The sequence below is a fragment of the Nannospalax galili genome, unplaced genomic scaffold (assembly GCF_000622305.1).
Source record: "Nannospalax galili isolate Female #2095 unplaced genomic scaffold, S.galili_v1.0 scaffold1082, whole genome shotgun sequence".
NCBI classification, from domain to species: Eukaryota; Metazoa; Chordata; class Mammalia; order Rodentia; family Spalacidae; genus Nannospalax; species Nannospalax galili.
Window position 1 is genome coordinate 1,754,533 of NW_008348580.1, and position 20,180 is coordinate 1,774,712.

The following is a 20,180-nucleotide window of genomic DNA, read 5'->3' on the forward strand; positions in this document are numbered from 1 at the left end:
ATTAGAGCTGAGGTCTCCCTCCTGTGATCTGGAGCTGTGGGGCCCTTCCATGCACATGGAGCTCTGGTCTCCTTTGATAAGCTGGAGCTGTGGTCTCCTCCCCTGAGCTAGAGTTATGGTCCCCTCTCATGTACCTGGAGCTAAGGTCCTCTCCTGTAAACCTGGAACCAAGGGCCCTTCCTCTGAGGTGCAGTTGTGGTCCCTTCCTGTGAGCCTGAACTATGATCCCCTCCCATGAGCTACAGTTGTGGTTTCTTAAATCCCATTTTTATAATTAGATGTTTTAATTGTTTATGATAGTCAATATTTTACTTGGTATATTCCTTAGTGATAAAATAGCATCTTAGTTTTAATGAACTTATAAATAAGGATATTATTTCCTTTCACTGATTATGATTTTCCATTATGATTGGTCACCCAAAACCCCTACTGTACTTGAACTAATTTTCATGTTTAAAGGATTTTTGTGTAACCTGCATTCCTTGCATGTGGCCTCATGCACACAACTACAACTTTTGGTAACACGAATGCTAGATACTGTAAGAAAACAGAAAGGTGGTATATGCCGGGAGAATGAAGAAAGAGGTTGTTGGACCAACTCAGCTTGTACTCACCTTCACTTTGTGATGTTTTCTACAATTGTATTTGATTTGATTCTTCTTTCTTCCTCTTTTTTTTCATACTATTGAGTCAAAAGCAATTTTAAAGATTGCTAATTGTTTACATGACTTTTAAGATAATTGCTTTTATTACCCCCCCCCCTTTTTTTAGAGAGGGTCTCTCTGTAGCCCTACCTGGCCCTGAACTCACTATATAGACCAGGCTGACCTCAATCTCATAGACATTCCCATGAATGCCTCCCAGAGTGCTAGGATTAAAGGTGTGATCACCACACCTGGCTGAGATAGTTATCTTTTTAAAGAAATCCTGACGTTATAAAATAAAAAGCCAAAGCAACAAGTTTCTAGCGGTGGAATTATAGGTACAGTGACACCTGGGGATGCCATTTTAGATATACTGTTCGGCAATTCATCATTTGGTGGGGTAGCTTTTCTCAGGAAGCCCCATTTTCTCCAGGGCCAGGCAAGTCAGTAGATCTAGGTATCATTCAGTTCTTAAGAGAATGCAGTGTGAACAAATCCAGGCCTTGCCTTTCAACCCTCTCTTTTGTCATGGCAGTTGACTGTCAAGTTCTTGGTCAACGGTCAAATTGAGCTGCTCTGAAATTGTCAAACACTGCTAGATGCTCAGCTCAACATTTTTTTTTTCTCTTCTTTCTGTTACTAAGAGAACATTGATTCTCTACAAGGTGAATATGAGCCCAGTTAAGATACTCTTTATATTCCCTTGTAGCTAGGTGTGACCATGTGACCAAATTGTGCCCATTCAAATAAGGATTAAGTTTTGACAGTATCCCTTTCCAAATAAAAAAGCAAAGCTTAGCAAGGAGGTGTTGTGCTTTTTACCCTTCACTGTTTCTGGAACACATATTTGATCCCCCAAAGAGGCAACCATTTTTTAGCCCTGAGGAATAAGCCTTACTAATTAAGAAGACACACGTCTGAATTCTCTGAAGATGGAAGTTATCATACGAAAGTTTTCAGTATGTTTTCAGACTTATTTTTGCTTGAGAAAAAGAAACTCTTTTTTTAGGTTAAATCACTGAGGTGAGATTCTGTTATAAGCAAGAAAGAACCCCAGACTAAACAGCCTGCAGGCTCAAGAAGTCAATAATCTGTATCTCATTCACAAACAGGAGACTTAGGCTCCTCCCTGGGCTGTAAGGGAACGGAGCTAAATAATACTGATAGGATCCTGGTAGGAGGCAATAGGACATGATTACAGAAATACATTATAAAGACATAGCAGTCTTTTAAGCAGAACCTGTAAGGGGCTAGTCCCACTTCTCTGTTCTTAGAAGCATCTGCTCCCTCCAGAAAGATGAGACTTGCTCATTCATGAGAAAAAAAAGTGTAAAAGGGTTAATAGGGTGTCCTCAGGTCCTATTTGTATAGAAAAGGCCAAATATATGTGTGATTGTTTTCTTCTTTCTAAAACAGTTTTTGAAATGATGAGTTGATTTCCTCTCAACCATCAATAGTTTCCAGTCTCTTGGGTTGTTTTGGAAGCACTGTGATCTTGAAGAATTGCAATAAGCTTTTGATGATGTTCTAGTTGGTTCATCATAATCCATGGGAGCCTCTCTGCATCATTTCAAGTCTTTTTGACGTCATCCTAGTATTAGCTGATTGTTTCCTTGCTTTCTATAATGACGTGCTGCCTGAGATTGACTTTATGATGGGGACACCAGGTAAAGGGACAGGTATAAAATGCAGCTGGCCAGAAGTTAGTAATTTCTCAAGGTCCCATAGAGGTTCACTGTATTTTTTTCTTACAATATTTGTATGTTTGAAAATTCCCAAAATAAAAAGTAAAGCTTCTTTTTAAATTTTTTTATTTTTATTTTATTTTAATTTTTTAAAATTATTTTTATTTTATGTGTATGCGTATATTGCCTGTGTGCAGGTAAGTGTACCCGTGTTGTGCAATGCCCACCCGTGTCGTGCAATGCCCACAGAAGACAGAAGAGGCTGTTGTATCCCCTGGAACTAGAGTTATGGACAGTTGTTAGCTGCCATGTGGATACTGGGATTCGAACCCAGGTCTTCTGCAAGAACAACCCGTGTTCTTAACCGCTGAGCCATCTCTCCAACCCTGATTCACTTATTAGTTTTATTTTATGTGTTATGACTGTATTGCCTTCATGTGTGTAAGTGCACCTGTCATGCAATACTGGTGGAAGTCAAAAGAAGGCAACGGATTCACCTGGAACTGGAGTTACTGACGGTTGCCTGCTGCCCTGTATGTGCTGGGAATCGAACCCAGATCCTCTCAAGAACAGCTGGTGCTCTTAACCGCTGAGCATCTCCTCAGCCCAACAAGGTTCTTTTTAAAAGTTCAGCCCATGGCTTTCAAAATAGAAATGTTAACTAACTCTTTAGTAAGACAGTAGTCTTGAATGCCTGGCTTTGCTTGAGGGAAAGGCTCTCAATTCCCAAGGCACTCCTGGGCAAGGTCAGCCCAGAGGTCTGAGTCAGTCTCTGATGAGCTGAAGGACTGATGGGGTGGAGGCCAAGGAGGGGCCCCAAAGCACGGGAAATCTCCCCTGCCTCCCAAGCTAGGACCTCTTCACCCAGTGGTTTGTACAACCTCCTGCTCACTGCCTTGATCCCCAGGGAGCTGGCCTCACTGTCTCCTGGTCCAGGTGGTCTTTGCATACAAGACAGGAAGAAGCACTGGACTAGGAACCTGGGGGCAAAATCTGAATCTTGTCAGGGACACGAAATGACCCCGTGTCTTGGGTCTCAGTGACATCACGCAGTTCATGAAAGAATAGTCTTCCAGACTAAAGACCCTTCCGCGCCCTCGCCCTGCAAACAGGCATCTCTAAAACTGCAGGACCTGGGAAGCCTGCCCCAAGGCCTGGACCTTTCCCATGACCATCTTTCCCACCACTGCACATTAAAGAGCGACTGCTGTCACTGCAGCTAATTGGAGAGGAGGCGCCCAGCACAGGTGACCCTGAAGTTGACATCACTTTCGGGCTTTGTGAGGCGGGCGCGTCACTGACCCGTACGCTTGGTTTCTCCTCTCTGCCCTTGCTCACCCGCACGCCCCGACTCTGTCCCCACTGCGGAGAAATCCTCCGGGCAAGGCGGGCGTGGCCGGCGCCGGCGGTGCAGGGCGGGAGGCGCACGGTGGAGGGCGCGGAGCTGCGGCCGGCTCCCGCACCGCCTGCGGAGAGGGAGGGGCCCGGGCTCCAGCGCCGCCCGCCGCCGCTCGGTGTCCTCTCCAGCCCAGCCCCGGCGGCGACAGCAGCGGCCGGCGCGAGCCTGGGCCTCGGAGCGGCCGGCAAAGGCCGGCGCGCTAGTGCCGCTCACCGACGCGGGTAAGTGCGGCGGGCTGCTCTGCAGCGGCGGAGGTGCGGGGCCCGGATCCGGGGGCTCACAGGTGGCTCCGCGGTGGATGTGGCGCCCCAGGCCGGCTTCCTAGTTAGCCAACTCTCTCCGAGCCCCCAGCTGGCCCACCCTGCCCTGGCTGGAAGTGGGGGCGCCGGGCAGAGCCTGACTTGGGAGGCGATGCGCACAGGGGCGCTCCTTCCCCAGACATCCACCCCGAAGGCGTCGCGGCTCCCAGCTCGCAGCTGGGGTGGCTACCCTTCGGTTTTATTTTCTTATTAACCCGCCAGGGGAAAAGTTTATCAAAGCCGAAGTTGGGGCGCAGCTGGGGTCTGTGGAGGTCACATCCCAAGGAATAAGGCAGTGGACCTGCAGGGAGATCTTGCGTCCAGGGAGTCCAATCCTGCTGGTAGCCTTGGCCCGACGCTGTGACAATCCCTAGAGCGCAGCGTGTAGCTTAATCATGGGTGCTGAGCTTAGACAACTGCAGCCAGCCCCAGTCAGGAGTCTGGTGGGTTTGGGTTATCCCAGGAGCAGCGGCAACTCAGCCTGCATTGGATAGCAGCAGTCTTGCTCTGCTCTGAAAAACTGAGATCCAGCGAATCCCACTGTTTAAGTGGCTTGCGTTTAATCAGCGTATTTTTCACCTGAGATGATCTCAGCAACGCAGGACGAAAACAACCCCACAGTTTTGAAAGGATAGTTTTAGAAGGGAACGTTTCACTGGAACAGCGGTGGTGTCCAGTACTTTACCCATCTTTTCTGAGGAGTAGGAAATGAAAACTGATATCTCACGTAAAAGATCCGTGTTGGAGCTACTGGGGGCAGATTTTATGAACAGAGCTATTACTGCAACTTCCGTTTGTTTATGAAATACACATTTGGCCTCTTGAAATAGCCGCCTGGTCATCTCGCTGCACTGAGCTTTGTTTAAGCTATTTAAAATAGGGCTAAAGGTGTGGGTTTCTGTTGTTTAAGCTTTAGCTGAAAGCCATGTTTTGATGGTCTAAGAAAACAGCTTGTTCATGTCATCAGAACATTTTCTTTTGAACATCTAAATTTTTAGAGAGCTGTTTTACTGTTTCTGATAGGAGACACTTTGATGAAAAATAATATCCTGGGATTGTTATAGGTGCAGATAAACATTACCTCGTCCCAAACTCAGCCTTCTGCAAATGATAGGTTCAATCAGAAAATTCACCTACAACAGGGAATTATATAATTGTTCTAGAAGAAAACATAATGAATAGTCAGTTGTCAAGAACTTAGATAGTTCCAAAAGAAGTAGAATCTTTTTAACACTGGAAGATGTTATGTGATTTCAGATGGATAAATTGATTTCTGTAAAAATTTTTAACTTACATACATCTCCACCATCTGCACCTAACATTGGATTTACCAAAGTGTTTACATGGGTTTATACATATGTGAGTGTAAGTGCCTACCACATGCCACTTCCTCATTTGAGTGCTGCCTATGTTTTAATTCATCTTGAAGCAATTTGTGAGGATGTAGCTCAGTGGCAGACTATTGCCTGGGATGCTTGAGGCCCTGGGTGATCCCTAGCATGCACACACACACACACACACACACACACACACACACACACACAGACAAATGGGGACAATTATAGTGCCTGTCACCTAGGTCTACTTTTAGTGTGTGTGTGTGTGTGTGTGTGTGTGTGTGTGTGTGTTTCTGTATGTGTGTTGCTAGGGATCAAACCTAAGGCTTTACACATGCTAGGCAGGCACTCAACCACTGAGCCAATTTCCTAGCCCTGGTCTCCATTTTTAAATTAGGGGAACTTGGGGCTGGAAAGATGGCTCATCAGTTAAGAGCACTACTACTCTTGCAGAGGACCTGAGTTCATTTCCTAGCAACTATATCCTGTGATTCACAACTGTGTGTAATACTGGCACCTGGGAAACTGATTGCCCTCTTCTGGATACCATGAGCACCTGCACTCACATGTGAACATACCTCCCCCCACACATACACACATAATTAAAAGTAAAATGGAGAAACTAAGGAATTAGTAACTTCCCCATGATCACATACAGCAGAATAGGACTTTATCATATCTGCAAAGTTATTTTTAATAGAAAAAGAAGATTTCATGATTTACTAATCTTTGTTTTTGTCTTTATTAAGCATAGGTGGTAAAGATTCCCCTTGAAGCATAAGAATCCCAATTGTAGAATTACCCAACAAGCACCAGTAACTAGAGAACAAGGAAAAGTATGACAGAGCTGTCTGGTTGAGTCTGAAGTATAAAGACCGCCACACCCAGCAGAAGACCCAGGATGGATCTGCACCAAAGCACCACCATCACGTTCCTGGAAAAATGGTGTTCCAGTGACTCAGCATCTGGCTGCAGGAGACATTATAATGTCAGGAAAAAACTGAAGCTAATTCGCATCCTTGGCCTTCTCATGGGCCTGGTAGCCATGAGCACTGTCCCATTTTCAATCAGTGCCTTTACTGAAGCAGACACTCAAAGCAACACAGGAGAGGCCAGTGATATAAGTGGTCCTAGAGCGGCACAGGGTCACCGTCAAAGAACACTCTTAGATTTAAATGACAAGATTCGAGATTATACTCCACAGCCACCTGTTTCCCAGGAAAACAAAGCTGAGAACAGTACCAATCATGCCCAGGGAGACTACCCGAAGGACATCTTTTCCCTCGAGGAGCGAAGGAAAGGTGCCATCATCCTCCATGTCATTGGCATGATCTACATGTTCATAGCCTTAGCCATTGTCTGCGATGAGTTCTTTGTTCCTTCTTTGACTGTCATCACTGAAAAACTGGGCATCTCTGATGATGTGGCTGGAGCCACCTTCATGGCTGCGGGCGGGTCGGCCCCAGAACTTTTCACGTCCCTCATAGGGGTCTTCATTGCTCACAGCAATGTTGGCATAGGCACGATTGTAGGTTCAGCAGTGTTCAACATCCTCTTTGTCATTGGCATGTGTGCTCTGTTTTCTAGAGAAATCTTAAACCTGACATGGTGGCCGCTCTTTCGGGATGTGTCCTTCTACATCGTAGACTTGATCATGTTGATCATATTTTTCCTGGATAACGTCATCATGTGGTGGGAAAGCTTACTGCTCTTAACAGCTTATTTTGCCTATGTGGTTTTCATGAAGTTCAACGTCCAAGTAGAAAGATGGGTGAAGCAAATGATAAATCGCAATAAGGTCGTCAAGGTGACAGCACCAGAAGCCCAAGCCAAGGTTGGTGGAGGTGGTCTGTAGTGTTTACTTAGCCATAGTTCTAAGCTAGCATGTTTTTGAGATCAGCAGCTGTTTTTCTTTTACTCTAGGCTGGAATGGGTAACAGATTGCATTCTGCAATTTTGTGAGGGCGAATGAAAATGGCAATAAAAAAATTAATTAGGGAGACATTCTTCTAGAGGTCTACCATGTTCCCAAGCCACTTGCATCAGAGTTTTAAAAATTATAAATACAAGTTACATAAGCATTCCAGAGCACACTCAGCATTTACTTGTTTATTTTTGTGAAAATGGACCCAATGATTTTGTGAGCAATTTAGTTTTTATAGGTACCAGTGTATGTTTTTGTCCAATGGCAGAGGTTTGCTTTTTAAATGACTAAGTGATGAGATCAAGAGCTGTCTCTTTAAAGATGTTTAGGGAAGAAAGTTTGTTTCATCAAAACTCTTCCTTTCAGTCAGCAGCCCATCTGCTCCTCAGCAGTTTAGGTTATTAAAGTGGCCATAGCTATTTGTCTTTTTCTTTTTAAATTCAATTTTATATCATAGTCTGGGGCCTCGTACATTGGTAGGCCAGTGCTCTGTGGGTGAGCAACACCCCCAGGCCTAGGACTATTTTTTTAATCCACACAACCTTATTTGAAATCGACCAGTATCGGCTGTAGAGGGAGTCACTGATCAGCCCTACCACCTCCATACTGCAATGGCCCATTTTGCACACCACAAAAATGACCCAATGTACTTTCACAGGAGAATTTGAGGCAATATTGCTTAATTGGGAAGCAGATTGGTAAAGAGCTTAAGAGAAATTGACCTGAAGAAAATGTAAAATTTGAAAGAGAAGCAATAGAGAATCATAATAAAATTTATGCAGTTTCATAATTATGTAGTATTCTGAGTTATATCATAACCATAAAATATGGTCTTTGAATGCAATTTTAACATAAAACCCAAATACATACACAAACTTATTCTGCTTGCATCTGGGAAAATTCTCACATGTATAAAAAGATTTTTTAATAAGAGGTAAGAGATTTTTCCATAAAAAGAAGAAAAATATTTAATTAAATTTATATAATTCCCTTATAGTTGAGTTTGATGATCATCATTTTTGTAGTGGCCATATAACAGAGGCAGATAGAAGAAAAAAAAACACTAGGAATAGCTACACGAACATATATGTAGATATAATGTACATACATATATATAAATACATGCAGAGGAGAGATGTTTCCATTGTTTTTATTGTGTCTGTGCATGATGGAGGGGCACATGTGCTACATGCGTAGAGGTAAAAGGACAACTTTATGGAGTCAGTTCTCTCCCTTCAGCTTTGTGTGGGTTCCAGGGATCTAACTTGGGTCACCAAGTTTTCACACAAGTGCCTTTACCTGTTGAGCTGTCTTACTGGTCCCATGTTTCATACTATATTTTTATAGCCTTTCAGTTTGGGGATGCTTGTTAAAAACTGTGGTCTACAAAGTTGTTTAACACACTATATAGCAAGCATGCATTCACATGTGACAACTGAGGGCATGCCCTTCACAGCACCTGACACGGCCATCCCTGGAGCTGCTGTCTTTGCTCTGCCTGAGTAACATAAAGGTTGGTCCCTCAAGCCTGTTTGAGTAGTTTGCTTAATAATCTGTGGTTTATTCCACTCAGAGTGCTGGATAGTTGTCAAGGAAAGCCATATTTTTGAGAAGCAAGGGGATGATTTGACATCTTAGAAATACACTGAATGTGTCAACAGTAAAAAGTCTTTTGAAGAATTCAGTACTCTGGGGCTTTTTATGCTACGGTGGACCTTCTTTAATTTAGACACACAGTTGGTTGACAGTTATATTTGCAGCCTTTATAAGAAAAGAGCTTACAGAACAATCCATTGGAGCATTTTGCATTCTGATCTTACTAGGGTAGGAATGGATGCATGCAGAAAATAACTTTTTAACTGCAAGTTACAGAGTGTACTCAGCCAGTTATAAACTATTCATTGATGTCATTTTGGCAGAATTTTTACCTGCTTAATTAGATGACTGTCATGTCACTTTTCTGATAACTTATAAGTCAGAAATTCAGGCTGGAATTCCTTAATAGTTGTCATTTATTTCTATAATCCTATGCTACACTTAATATTGTGTCCTTTTTAATTTGGAAATTCTGCGTATACCCACTTTTAAAAGAAAGCTTGGTATAACCATAATTATTTATCCTGTCTACCCCCGTATGTTTATTGTACTGTTTTCCTTTTGTGCCACACAGTTTTAATTTATTCCATTTCATCATTATTCTGACATTTGATAAATAATAGGAGTAGAGAAATTTTTTTCCTTAACAGAGCTATGTCTTGCTTGATATTCCCCTAAGCGCTACGGTGCAATCATACATTTTCCAGCGGACTAGTATGTAAGAATGTGTGACTTCCTTCAGGAACTTTCACGATGGCAATTTCATTTTTGAAACACTGCTGGGAATTTTTTTAGAAATTGCACCCCTTATCATACTCCTGATTTTGGGATCCCATAGAGGCTTGCTCCCCAGCACTGAACGCAGATATCTCAGTAGGGCTACATTTCTGAGTATAGCTCCTAGCCCTTCAGGATGCTGAGCCGACTTCTGCCTTTGCAACAGATATCAGTGCTCTGATGTCATTAGAATGCTTAAGAAGAGAGACCCTACTCCCAATGTACCCCACTGAAATCTGCATGGAAAGGAGTACACTGTCCAAGCATTCAGAGAGCAAGTGTCAGGTTTTCATGTAAAGTCTCCTCATTGCTTTGTTTGTGCAATCATGGGCATGAGTGAAAAAGAGTGAAGCACATTTTAGATAGTCTTGCACAGATCATCACACAGTTCTTGCTACACAGTCTTCAACCCTGCTGGATGCAACACAGTGAAATAGCTTTCAAGTGTCTTATTTAAATAGAGAAGTTGAAAATCTTAATTTGGCTCCTATGATCTGTACCAAGAGACAATGAACTGTAAACCTGGAAAAATGTCAGTGGGTATTTATTTTCGTAAAGAATTGTTACCCCCTGATTGTTTTTCATTTTATAAACTTCCTTTAGTGATACTGTTACCCCTTTGAGAAAGTTGTGTTCTACCATGGCATGATGGAGAGACCCCAGGGCTTTGACCCAGACAGGAAAGACTTTTAAACCCATCTATGCAGCAAGCCCAGTAGCCTCAGAGGAGTTACTGAAACTCGGCGAGCCTCAGTTTCATAATTTAGAAAATGAAAATAACATCTACTTTATAGGGTTGAGAAAATTAGTAACTGAACACATGAAGGTTAAGCATCTAGTGTAGTCCTTGGCAAATGTGGCTAGGTCAGTTAGTTAGTTCCCTTCTTTTACAGTTCCATTCTTAAATGAAGTGTTTCAGAAATAAATCATTTCAAATTTAAAATTTATAAAACATTCCTTAAAGGCTAAATTTACTCCAGGGGATCACTGAGTTCAATAGGTTGCTATACCTCCAGGGGCATATATTTTCCATATTATAATATTCAAAACCTCTGGTTCATACCCAGTTTGCATGTTATCATTAACTCCAATACTTCCAGTATCCAAACCTCAAAATACTTTTTTTGTTTGAAATTTTATTGTACAGAATTTTACTTGAAATAAGGAGGCCATTTGGCAGGGGTTCAGAAATATCAGTGTGATGTAGAGACTTTTGTTTCAGGGCATTTTAAATTATGAATAGGACCCTCTTCTTCAAACCCCTTTTTATCTGGTTAGTCATAGATTTGAATGGCACGGGGTGAAAAGCTATCTCATTTTAGGACATGCACACATTTTGTGGAGTGCCTGGGCTGGCTGCTGGGATCCAGTTTTTGATATGTTACCCTGCTAGGTTGTCACTAGCCCAGAAAGCAGCTGTCCATGGTATTTAACTTCTTAGACTTGGCACAGTAATCTGACAGCAAGTCATCCAGGTTCTAATAAAGGGAGTGTTCTAAATAAAGATGCTTAAAGCTAGATAGTTGGGAGAGCTAGATTCTTTAGTAGTCTGTGTGTACCTTGCTTTATTCAGTCTAGATGCTCCTGGACATTGAAAATAGTTTTTGTAGTAGAAACTTAGTAATGATCTTGGGAAAATTAGAATTAAAACACTATAAATATTCCTTACACCGTATTTCTTGTACTAAATCCTAAATGATTTTATAAATACTCATGTGTTGTCCAAAGCTTATTTGATTCAGAATGTATTTAAAAATTCAATGCCTTCCAAACCTAGTAAATAAATTGACAAAACTGTTGTACAAACATCAAGACAAGAAGACACTTACATAAATAAAAAGATCTTATTTCTTCCCTCCTTCCTTTCCTTCCTGATCTTATGTAACCCAGGCTGGCCTTGCTACCTCAAATCCTCCTGCTTCACCTTCTGGGTACTGGTGCTGTGCCATCAAGCCAGGCAAGGATATATTTTTGATAGATGTGAAAACCAATTATCTTTTTGAGAAGAAAGAAAACTTAGGCATTAAAATCCTTAAATATCTAGAATTCTATGAACATTGTTTGCTCCTTTAGATGGAGATACAGGATGGTGATTTTTTTAATCCTGTTTTCTGCTATTAATCAGTAGTAATTAGGTGCAGTTCAGAATGAGTGAGACCTTTTGAGAGACCCCAAAAGTCAAGTATATTGTAATACATCCATTACAAATTGTCCTTGACCATTCCCCTAACTACTGCGATTTCCCCAGGCAAGAGATAGCTGTCCTAAACCGTTAGTCTTTTGGAAATGCAGAGAGCAGTTGCCATGTCATCTTTTCCACCTTTCCTCCTTTCCTGGATTCTTGTCTCTCCTGCCCCCCTCCTCACCTACCACCTCTTTTTAGGTGAAACCAGACAGTTGCAATTTGTGTTTTAACTTTCCCAAAGCATGGGGGTGGGGCTGGAGAGATGGTTCAGCAGTTAAGAGCTCTTGTGCAATCATAGGTTCTGAAGTTCTGATTCCAGCACCCATGTAACAAGCCCAGTCTAGGGTACATGCCTGTAACCCCAGTTCCAATCTGGGTGGAGCCAAGAGGAGCACCAGGGTTTACTGGTTCCAGCCTAGTGGAGAAAGTACAAATACCAAGTTCAAAAGGAACAAGCACAAAGTGGTAGAGACCCAACACCTACTTCTGGCCTCCACACGTGTGCACGGTACACACACCTGTGTATACACTCACAATGACATAAATAAATAATAAATGCAAGTCTTTTTTAAAAAGATGAGTGGGATTGTTATGATAAGCTCTTGTGAACACAAGCACACCCACAATGTGGATGGATTTGTTTAATTCTTCCATTCAGGTCTGCCACGTGCAGAACACAGCTACTTTTGTTTATTTCAGGTTTACACTCATTTTCTTTGAACTGGGAAGCTGAGTTTGTTTATACTGACTATGATTCCTGATACTCTTTTCTATCATGCTCTAACACTTCCCATTTTCTGATTTTGCTATTTCTTTTCATAATTTTTTTCTTTCTTTTTAACAGAATTTTTTCTAAGCTTGTTTTTCCAAATACTATTTGGAATTTATACACTCTATTTCTTTTGCTGTTGATGTTTTTTAGTTGAGGGTATTTGTTTGGTCTTTTGTTTTGTGGAACAGACTCTTGTTATGTAGGTTGACCTCAAACTTACAACCTTCCTCCAAAACAGAAAAGAATCTGCTAACCGTAAGTGCTCCTAATTTTTATCTTTTACTCTTTTTTCTTGAAAGATAGTTTTAATAGATGAAACATGATTTTCTAATCTCACTTTGAAAAAAATATTCCACTGTCTTTGAACAAACTTCTTTGTGAGGGATTTATCTGTCTTTTGTCTTTGGATGCTTTTAATTTTTTGTTTATTGGCTTTTGGCTTTTGTTTTTATTTTTTGAGGCAGGGTCTCCCTGTAGTCCCAGCTGGTCTAGAATTCATGATGTAGATAGACCAGGCTGGCCTTGATCTCATAGAGATCTGACTGCCTCTACCTCCTGAGTGCTGGGATCCAAGGTGTGTGCCACCACACCCAGACTTCTTTAGCTGCTTTTAACTACTTCTAATGTTTTCCGTGTTCAGGATTTTCCTTAGACGTGTCAGCTGTGACTCCCTGGGTTTTTTCTGTGCTTCGTGAGCCTTCCTGCACTAAAGGATTAGCATGTCCCCTCAGTTTTGCCTCTGTCCCTTTCTCTTGCTGTAGTCACAGTCTAGACTTCTGACTAGATATGACTAATCCACCTTTGCCTGCCTGCCTGCTTTTCTGTGCTTCACCTTCCTTTGTGGTCCTTAATCTGGTCATTTCTTTGTATCTGTCTTCTAGTTCCTCACTTCCCTCCAGTTTTGCCTAATCATCTCTAAGGTTAATCTGTTGAGTCTCTAAAGTACTATCATTCTAAATATATGTTCTAAATTATTACTATTTTTCCTACAAGTTCTCTGTGGTGCCTCTTCAAATCTTTCAGGTTTTCTTTGTTTCTCAGTTCTTGTTGTTATTTTGAAAAAGGGTCTCCCTGTAGACCCAGTTGGGCTGGAACTCGCATGTAGATGAGGCTGGCATAGATCCTACTGAGACCTACTTGCCAGTCTCCTGAGTACCAGAACTAAAGGGGTGCTCCATCATACCTAGCTATGCACTGCACTTTCATTGCCTTTTATGCCTCCTTTAAGCATGTTAAGGTAGTGCTAATCCGGATTTCAAACCTACAGGGACAGAGACAATGGTCAGAACTCTTAAGAAAATCTCCTTCCCTTCCCTCCATTCTTCCTCTTTCTTCTTCTCTTTCAGTACCATTCACAACCAAGACCAAAACAGAGACATTCTTCCTCTCCCTTTGTTGATAAGCTCCACCCACCCCTCCTAGCCACCCTTCAGGATTCCCAGCTCTGAACTTTCAAGCCACACATTGTAGCTGCTGGAACTTGGTCTCTAGGGCTGACAAATACCTCCACCAAACCAATTTATAGAACTCTACACTTGCGCTTGCCTGGTGTTCTGGGTTCTAAGAAATGTCTAATGCCTCACGAAGAACAGATATTTAAATATGTTAAAATATAATATCTGGCATTTGAGGAAGTAATAGTTTGAGGAGAACGTCTTTGGATATTCAGTCTCTCATATTGCCAGAAATACATTTCAGACTATGGATTTGTTACACGGTAAGACATACAACAAATGACAGTGACATGAAATTTTAATGGAAACTTCCAAGCTATTTAATACAACCTGATTGTGATAGGAAAGCCCCTCATCAGTAAACATCCTACCAACAGCATAATTTTGAGTTAAATCAACTTTTACAGATAATTCCAAGGGAAATAATATGGGATACTTTAAATATTGGACTTGCCTTTTAAATAATGTTTTTACCACATGCTAAAATAACATCTTCCTTCTTTAAGGTTATTATGAAACATGAAAACAATACAGGGAGGTGGGGCTGGGGGAAGAGGGCTAAATGCCATCAAATTATACTGTATGAAAATCACAAAATTCTATTTTAAAATATGAAAACACTAAAACCAGAACCTTATAATCTCTTCACTGTATCATCCAAACATAACGTTTGCTTATATACTTCAAGACTTCTCATACATATGCATATACACATTCACAGATTTTTGTACATGTGTACCTATGTATTTACATAAAGTGAAATTATCTTAGACAGCTTAAAATTATATTGACTATATATAATTTAACATAGCCTTAAAAATTCTTAGCCTATTAAGAGCATGGCTTCTTCCTGTAACTGCTATTTACTGTTTAAGATTATCATTTTGTGTTGTAATTTAATGTACTGTTTCACTAATGCTGTAAAAAAATGTTAGTACAAACCTACACAGGACTCTGATTTTTGTAGGAACAGAAATTCTACATCAGAGTTTATGAGCTTTTTAAAGTTTCTACCACAGTGTTTTTTCTTCAAAGTGTTGAATATTAAAATTTTCAGTGTTCTCCAATTTCATAGGTGAAATATAGCATTTTGATTAGTTTTAATTTGCATTCCTCTGATTAATTGGGAGGTTGAACTTCGAAGCATATGTTTATGACAAATTGAGGGGTTTTTTTTTCTTTTACAGATTGCCAGTTTCCTATGTATCTTTGCGTCAATTTTAAAGTTCACCATGATGACTAACACAAAGATCTCTTACAAATACACACTGAGAATATGAACTTTAGCTCCCTCATTCTTCCCCTCTTTCCACACCTAAATAAAGTCAGGACGTTTTTACAATTTTTGCTTTTGTTGTAATGGGTGAATTATTGTGAAGAGGAAGCCTTGTGACTTGAAGTCCCAGAATGAGATGTGCTCCCTGCACGTGTGACTTGGAGTCCCAGAATGAGATGTGCTCCCTGCACGTGTGACTTGGAGTCCCAGAATGAGATGTGCTCCCTGCACATGTGGCCATGGGGACTTTTCTGCCACTCAAGATTTCTGTTTCCTCACCAGGAAATAGAGCTTTGACTTGGATGGTCTGATATATTATGATCTAATATATTTGAGATAACCTAGTATTGATGTTTTAGCTTATCCATTTCCGTACTTAGAAGTTATAATACTTTGCTGAGTGTCCTAACCAGACCAAAGTAGCAATCTCACACATTTACAATAACAGAAAACCAGATACTAACCAGACCCATAGCACCTAACTCTTTTCATTAACTGGTTTACATGTGATGTTTCACCCAAATGTTTTAATCAGCTTAATTAAGCTATAATTTAACTTAAACATGCCTTAGAGATAGCTCTTCTGGACAGATGGGGACCACGGAAGAAAGTCATTTCAAGCTTACTGCAGGATGTGAGACCTCCTTGGCATTCATGGCCTCTGGCAGTGAACACGCATTGGCAGCTGCATCTCTCTCCTTGTGCTGCTGGTGACTGCTGGCTTCCAGAGCCAAGGGCAGAGAGGATCTGAAAGCTAGATAGCACTACCTGTCATTGATCACTCTTCTCAAAACTCCGAAGTAGATATTATCATCTCCCTGCAGATCAAGGGATCTAGGGATCCAGAAATAAATGATTGCATAAGTTTTAGATTTGGTCATATTTAAACTGGATTTGGACTTGAGCTGCCTGACTCCAGAGTATCTATTGATTCCTAGACCTTGGTGCTTCTCTCTAGCAATTAGAAACAAAGACAAATCAAGCTTCCAAATTATATTTACTTCTCATATTAGGCTTTGTTAAGTAAGCAACTTTCAAATAGTTTTGACTGTCGCCTATGCTGAAAGCTGTTTGTTTGTTTGTTTGTTTGTTTGTTTGTTTGAGGTCCTAGGGATTTAACTTAGGGCCTTGCACATGCTAGACAAGTGCTTTACCAGAGTTACATCCCCAGCCCACCAAAATACATTTTAGAACACAATTCAATATATTCAATAGATCTGAGTGTGAGGTAATTAGTTTTTACTTTCATACTTCCTGCATTTTTCCATTCATTAAAAATATTGTTTTCAACCTTCTAAATTATTTTATGGCCCCCCCCCCCAATGAGTTGTGACTTAAGTTTTTAAAAGTGTGTTAGAATTTTCTTTGGCTTATTTTTGTTTTTTTTTTTTTTGGTTTTTGTTTTTTTTTTTCATTTTTCCTTCTCGGAAGGGCTGCCCTGAAGAGCTCTGTCAGTTATATAGTGTTCAAGGGGGCATCTATCTGATCCAATGGACAAATAGAGGCTGAAATCAGATGTCACCCTATGGACAAGCTATGTGCTTTGGTGTGCAACTGTGGCTACCCAGAAGGAAAAGTGCTTTTTCATTTATTTATTTGTTTATTTATTTATTTATTATTTATTTACTTATTTATTTGTTTGTTTAGTTATGAGTGTGTGTGTGTGCCTATGTGTGTGTGTGTCTGTGTCTGTGTGTGTCTATGTGCCACAGTGCTTGTATGAAAGTCAGAGGAAAACTTGCAGCTGCCACTTCTTTGCATCCATTGAGCTCAGAAGTCAGGCCTGGCAGCAGTTGTCTTTCTCACTAAACCATCTCAGCAGACTGCTTGATTCAACGAAGGTGGTCTTTGGGCTAGTGGGTCCCTTGCTTCTTACTTCCAAACTCTCCCTTGTATAACTTTGGCATTTCAGAGCCACAGACCCAAAGGAATCATTAAGTAAATGTAAATCCATGCTAATTTTAATGAGGGGAGCTCTTTCAGCTTTTGTTTATTTTTTTATTTTATTTATCATTTTTATTTTATATGTATGCATGTATTGCCTGCATCTAAGTGCACCTGTGTCGTGCAGTGTCCGCGGAGATCAGAAGAGGCTGTCGGATCCCCTGGGACTTGAGTTACAGACAGTTATTAGCTACCATGCCGGTGCTAGGATTCAAACCCGGGTCTTCTGCAAGAACAACCAGTGTTCTTAACTGCTGAGCCATCTCTCCAGACCCTCTTTCAGCTATTTAAAGCTATATCTATACATCGTTGCAGCTTCCTCCCCAGGCACACAAGCCATCTGTGTCCAGTTGTGTTACTAGTGATCTAGCTAGTGTAGACATCTGTAGAGTCCTAAGAAGCCAGCACTCACCAGACCATGAGCTGCTCTGTGGCTCTGCCAAGGATGGGAGGGTGAAGATTACAGCCTGGCTTACAGAACCTCAGCTCGTCCTTGGTTCCCAAAGAGCTTGTCAGCAGGTGGAAAAGAAATATGGGTGCAGCGAGGAGATTATGAAATCAAAGAGGAGCAGAACCCCCACAAGAACACTAAAGCTGCATTTTAATTAGGTTGGTTTTGATGAAGTATTAGGTTTGTGAACAAAACGATGCAGACATGGTTCGTATATTGCTAAGATTGGTGGTATGAGAAGGTGTCTGGGCATCACGCCACTTTTAATGCCATGTTCACAGCTTTACAAGATGTACTCAGAACCATGCATTGGCAGGGACAAACTGGAGAGATGGAACGCCTTTTAGCCCACAGCCTAGCTGTGAAAGACTGTACCAGGCACTTTGTATCAAGCATCTTCTCTCTGGAAATGAAAGACTGGTTTGTCTCTAAGGTCCCTAGCAATTCTCATAACTGTGCTTCTCTGTTAATGGGAAATAAATAAGGATAGTCATATAAAATGGCCTGGTATTTGCGTATAAACTATGCCTCTAATATATTTTTAGATGTCTCTTGGTTACCTATACCAAATGTAACATCACTGTTCCATGAATGGCTGTTAAGCTACATTGTTTAGAAAACATTGACAAGAGAATAACCTACATCTTCAATATAGGCCTAATTTGTTTTCCAAGTATTTTCAATCCACAATTGGTTGAATCCATGCATATGTACTTGTTTGTAATCATGGATTGACCAGCAGAAGAGATAAAAACTTACCTCCCTTGGAGCACTTTTTCAGTTAAGAAACCTGAATAAAAGAGATTAATGCCTACGGAAAGTAAGATGGGCTTCTTTACTGGTTGTCCTTGGATTCTGGGTCTGTTACTCCAAGTCCTTTTCTCTGTGCTCGCCTCTTCTCCCTCAGTCCTGTCTCTCTCCCATTGTTTTCCTCCGGCTGCCTCAGGCCTTTCCTGACTCCTGGTCCCTCCTCTCGGTGCCTCCCTTGCAGCCCTATGAATGTGCAGTTACCCAATTAATCCCTAACTACATCCCCATCCTCCTAGGTGTTTGGACTTAAACCTGCCCTCCCTTTATGCTTGCAGAGGATAAGAAAGTAAGTTTCCTTATTTATGAAACTCAGCTTCTCTCAACCATGGAATTATCCTGAAACTGTATTTCTTTTGCTTATACACATCATTAATATTTAATCTTAGTTCTTCATTCATCCATCTCCCCATGGTTATGCCTATGTTGGTTTATCAGTGTCTATTGCCTCAAATTAAGCCTCTCCCTTTCCCTCAGTAACTACTGACTCCTTTTCCAAAATCTGTGCTTGGCCCATGGTCATGAGGGCACTTAGTGCTCCAAGAAGTTGGCGTTGGTGGTGATAAATGTTTGCTCCTGATAAAAATTCGGGACCTTTGGCTGGAGAGATGGCTCAGAGGTTAAGAGCACTTACTGCTCTTCCAGAGGACCTAAGTTTGGTTTCCAGTACCCACATAGCAGTTAGCAACTGTCCTTGACTTCAGTTCTGATGCCCTCTTCTGGTCTCTGAAGGCATTGCATGCATGAGGTACACTTACATACATGCAGGCAAAACACTAAGACACATAAAAATAAAATAAAATAAAAGTCTGAACCTGGGGGGCTGGAGAGATGGCTCAGCGGTTAAGAACATTGGTTGTTCTTGCAGAAGACCTGGGTTCGAATCCCGGCACCCACATGGCAGCTAACAACTGTCCGTAACTCCAGTCCCAGGGGATCAGACAGCATCTTCCGACCTCCGTGGGCATTGCACCACACGGGTGCACTTACCTACATGCAGGCAATACACACATACACATAAAAAAAAGTCTGAACCTGATAAGTCATAAAATGTAATGGCTCATGCACTAAGTCCAGTATCAAATGACAATTTTCCTACTGAGAAATGAGTCACTAGAAGTCATTTATTCCCCTCAGATTGTCAATATGAAGATATGTAAGGACCTTCAATGCTCCAAGCTGTTCCATGTTCAATGCCCTAAGCATTATATAGTGTTTCTCTATTGACTTTTTAAGATAACAGCTCTTTTAAAATGGAATTCATTTGCCACAATATTCACCCTAAGTGTACAATGCTTTTAGAATGCTTGGAATTGTCCAACTGTCACTCCTAATTTTAGAACATTTTAATCACCCCAGAAAGAAACTCTGTGCAGACTACTAGCCCCTCCACACTGTCCTCCAACTCCTCATCCCCCAGGAGCCAGTGATCTATTTTGTCCGCAGAGTTGGGCATTTGGGTTGTTTCACCTTTTGGTCCATTAGTCACTTTTCTGTTGCTGTGATAGAAACACTGACCTGAGCAACTTATAGAAGGAAGAGTTTATTTGAGCTTACGGTTCCAGGGGAATTACAGTCCATCATGGCAGGGAGGCATGGTGGCTGGAGGTGGCTGGAGCAGGAGCAGCAG

The 20,180-nt window shown here is 41.4% G+C and overlaps 1 protein-coding gene across 3 annotated transcripts in view; it reads left to right on the forward strand.

The window, feature by feature from the left end:
• Positions 1 to 3,824: 3,824 nt before the first annotated feature.
• Positions 3,825 to 20,180, forward strand: part of Slc24a2 (solute carrier family 24 member 2) — a 246,747-nt gene continuing 230,391 nt past the window's right edge. For all 3 annotated transcript variants that reach the window (XM_008845529.2, XM_008845530.2, XM_029569597.1), the window contains exons 1-2: positions 3,825 to 3,949; positions 6,119 to 7,198. In XM_008845529.2, coding sequence (XP_008843751.1) covers positions 6,266 to 7,198 — 933 coding nt within the window. In that variant the 5' untranslated portion in view covers positions 3,825 to 3,949; positions 6,119 to 6,265. The remainder of the gene's footprint in view (positions 3,950 to 6,118; positions 7,199 to 20,180) is intronic.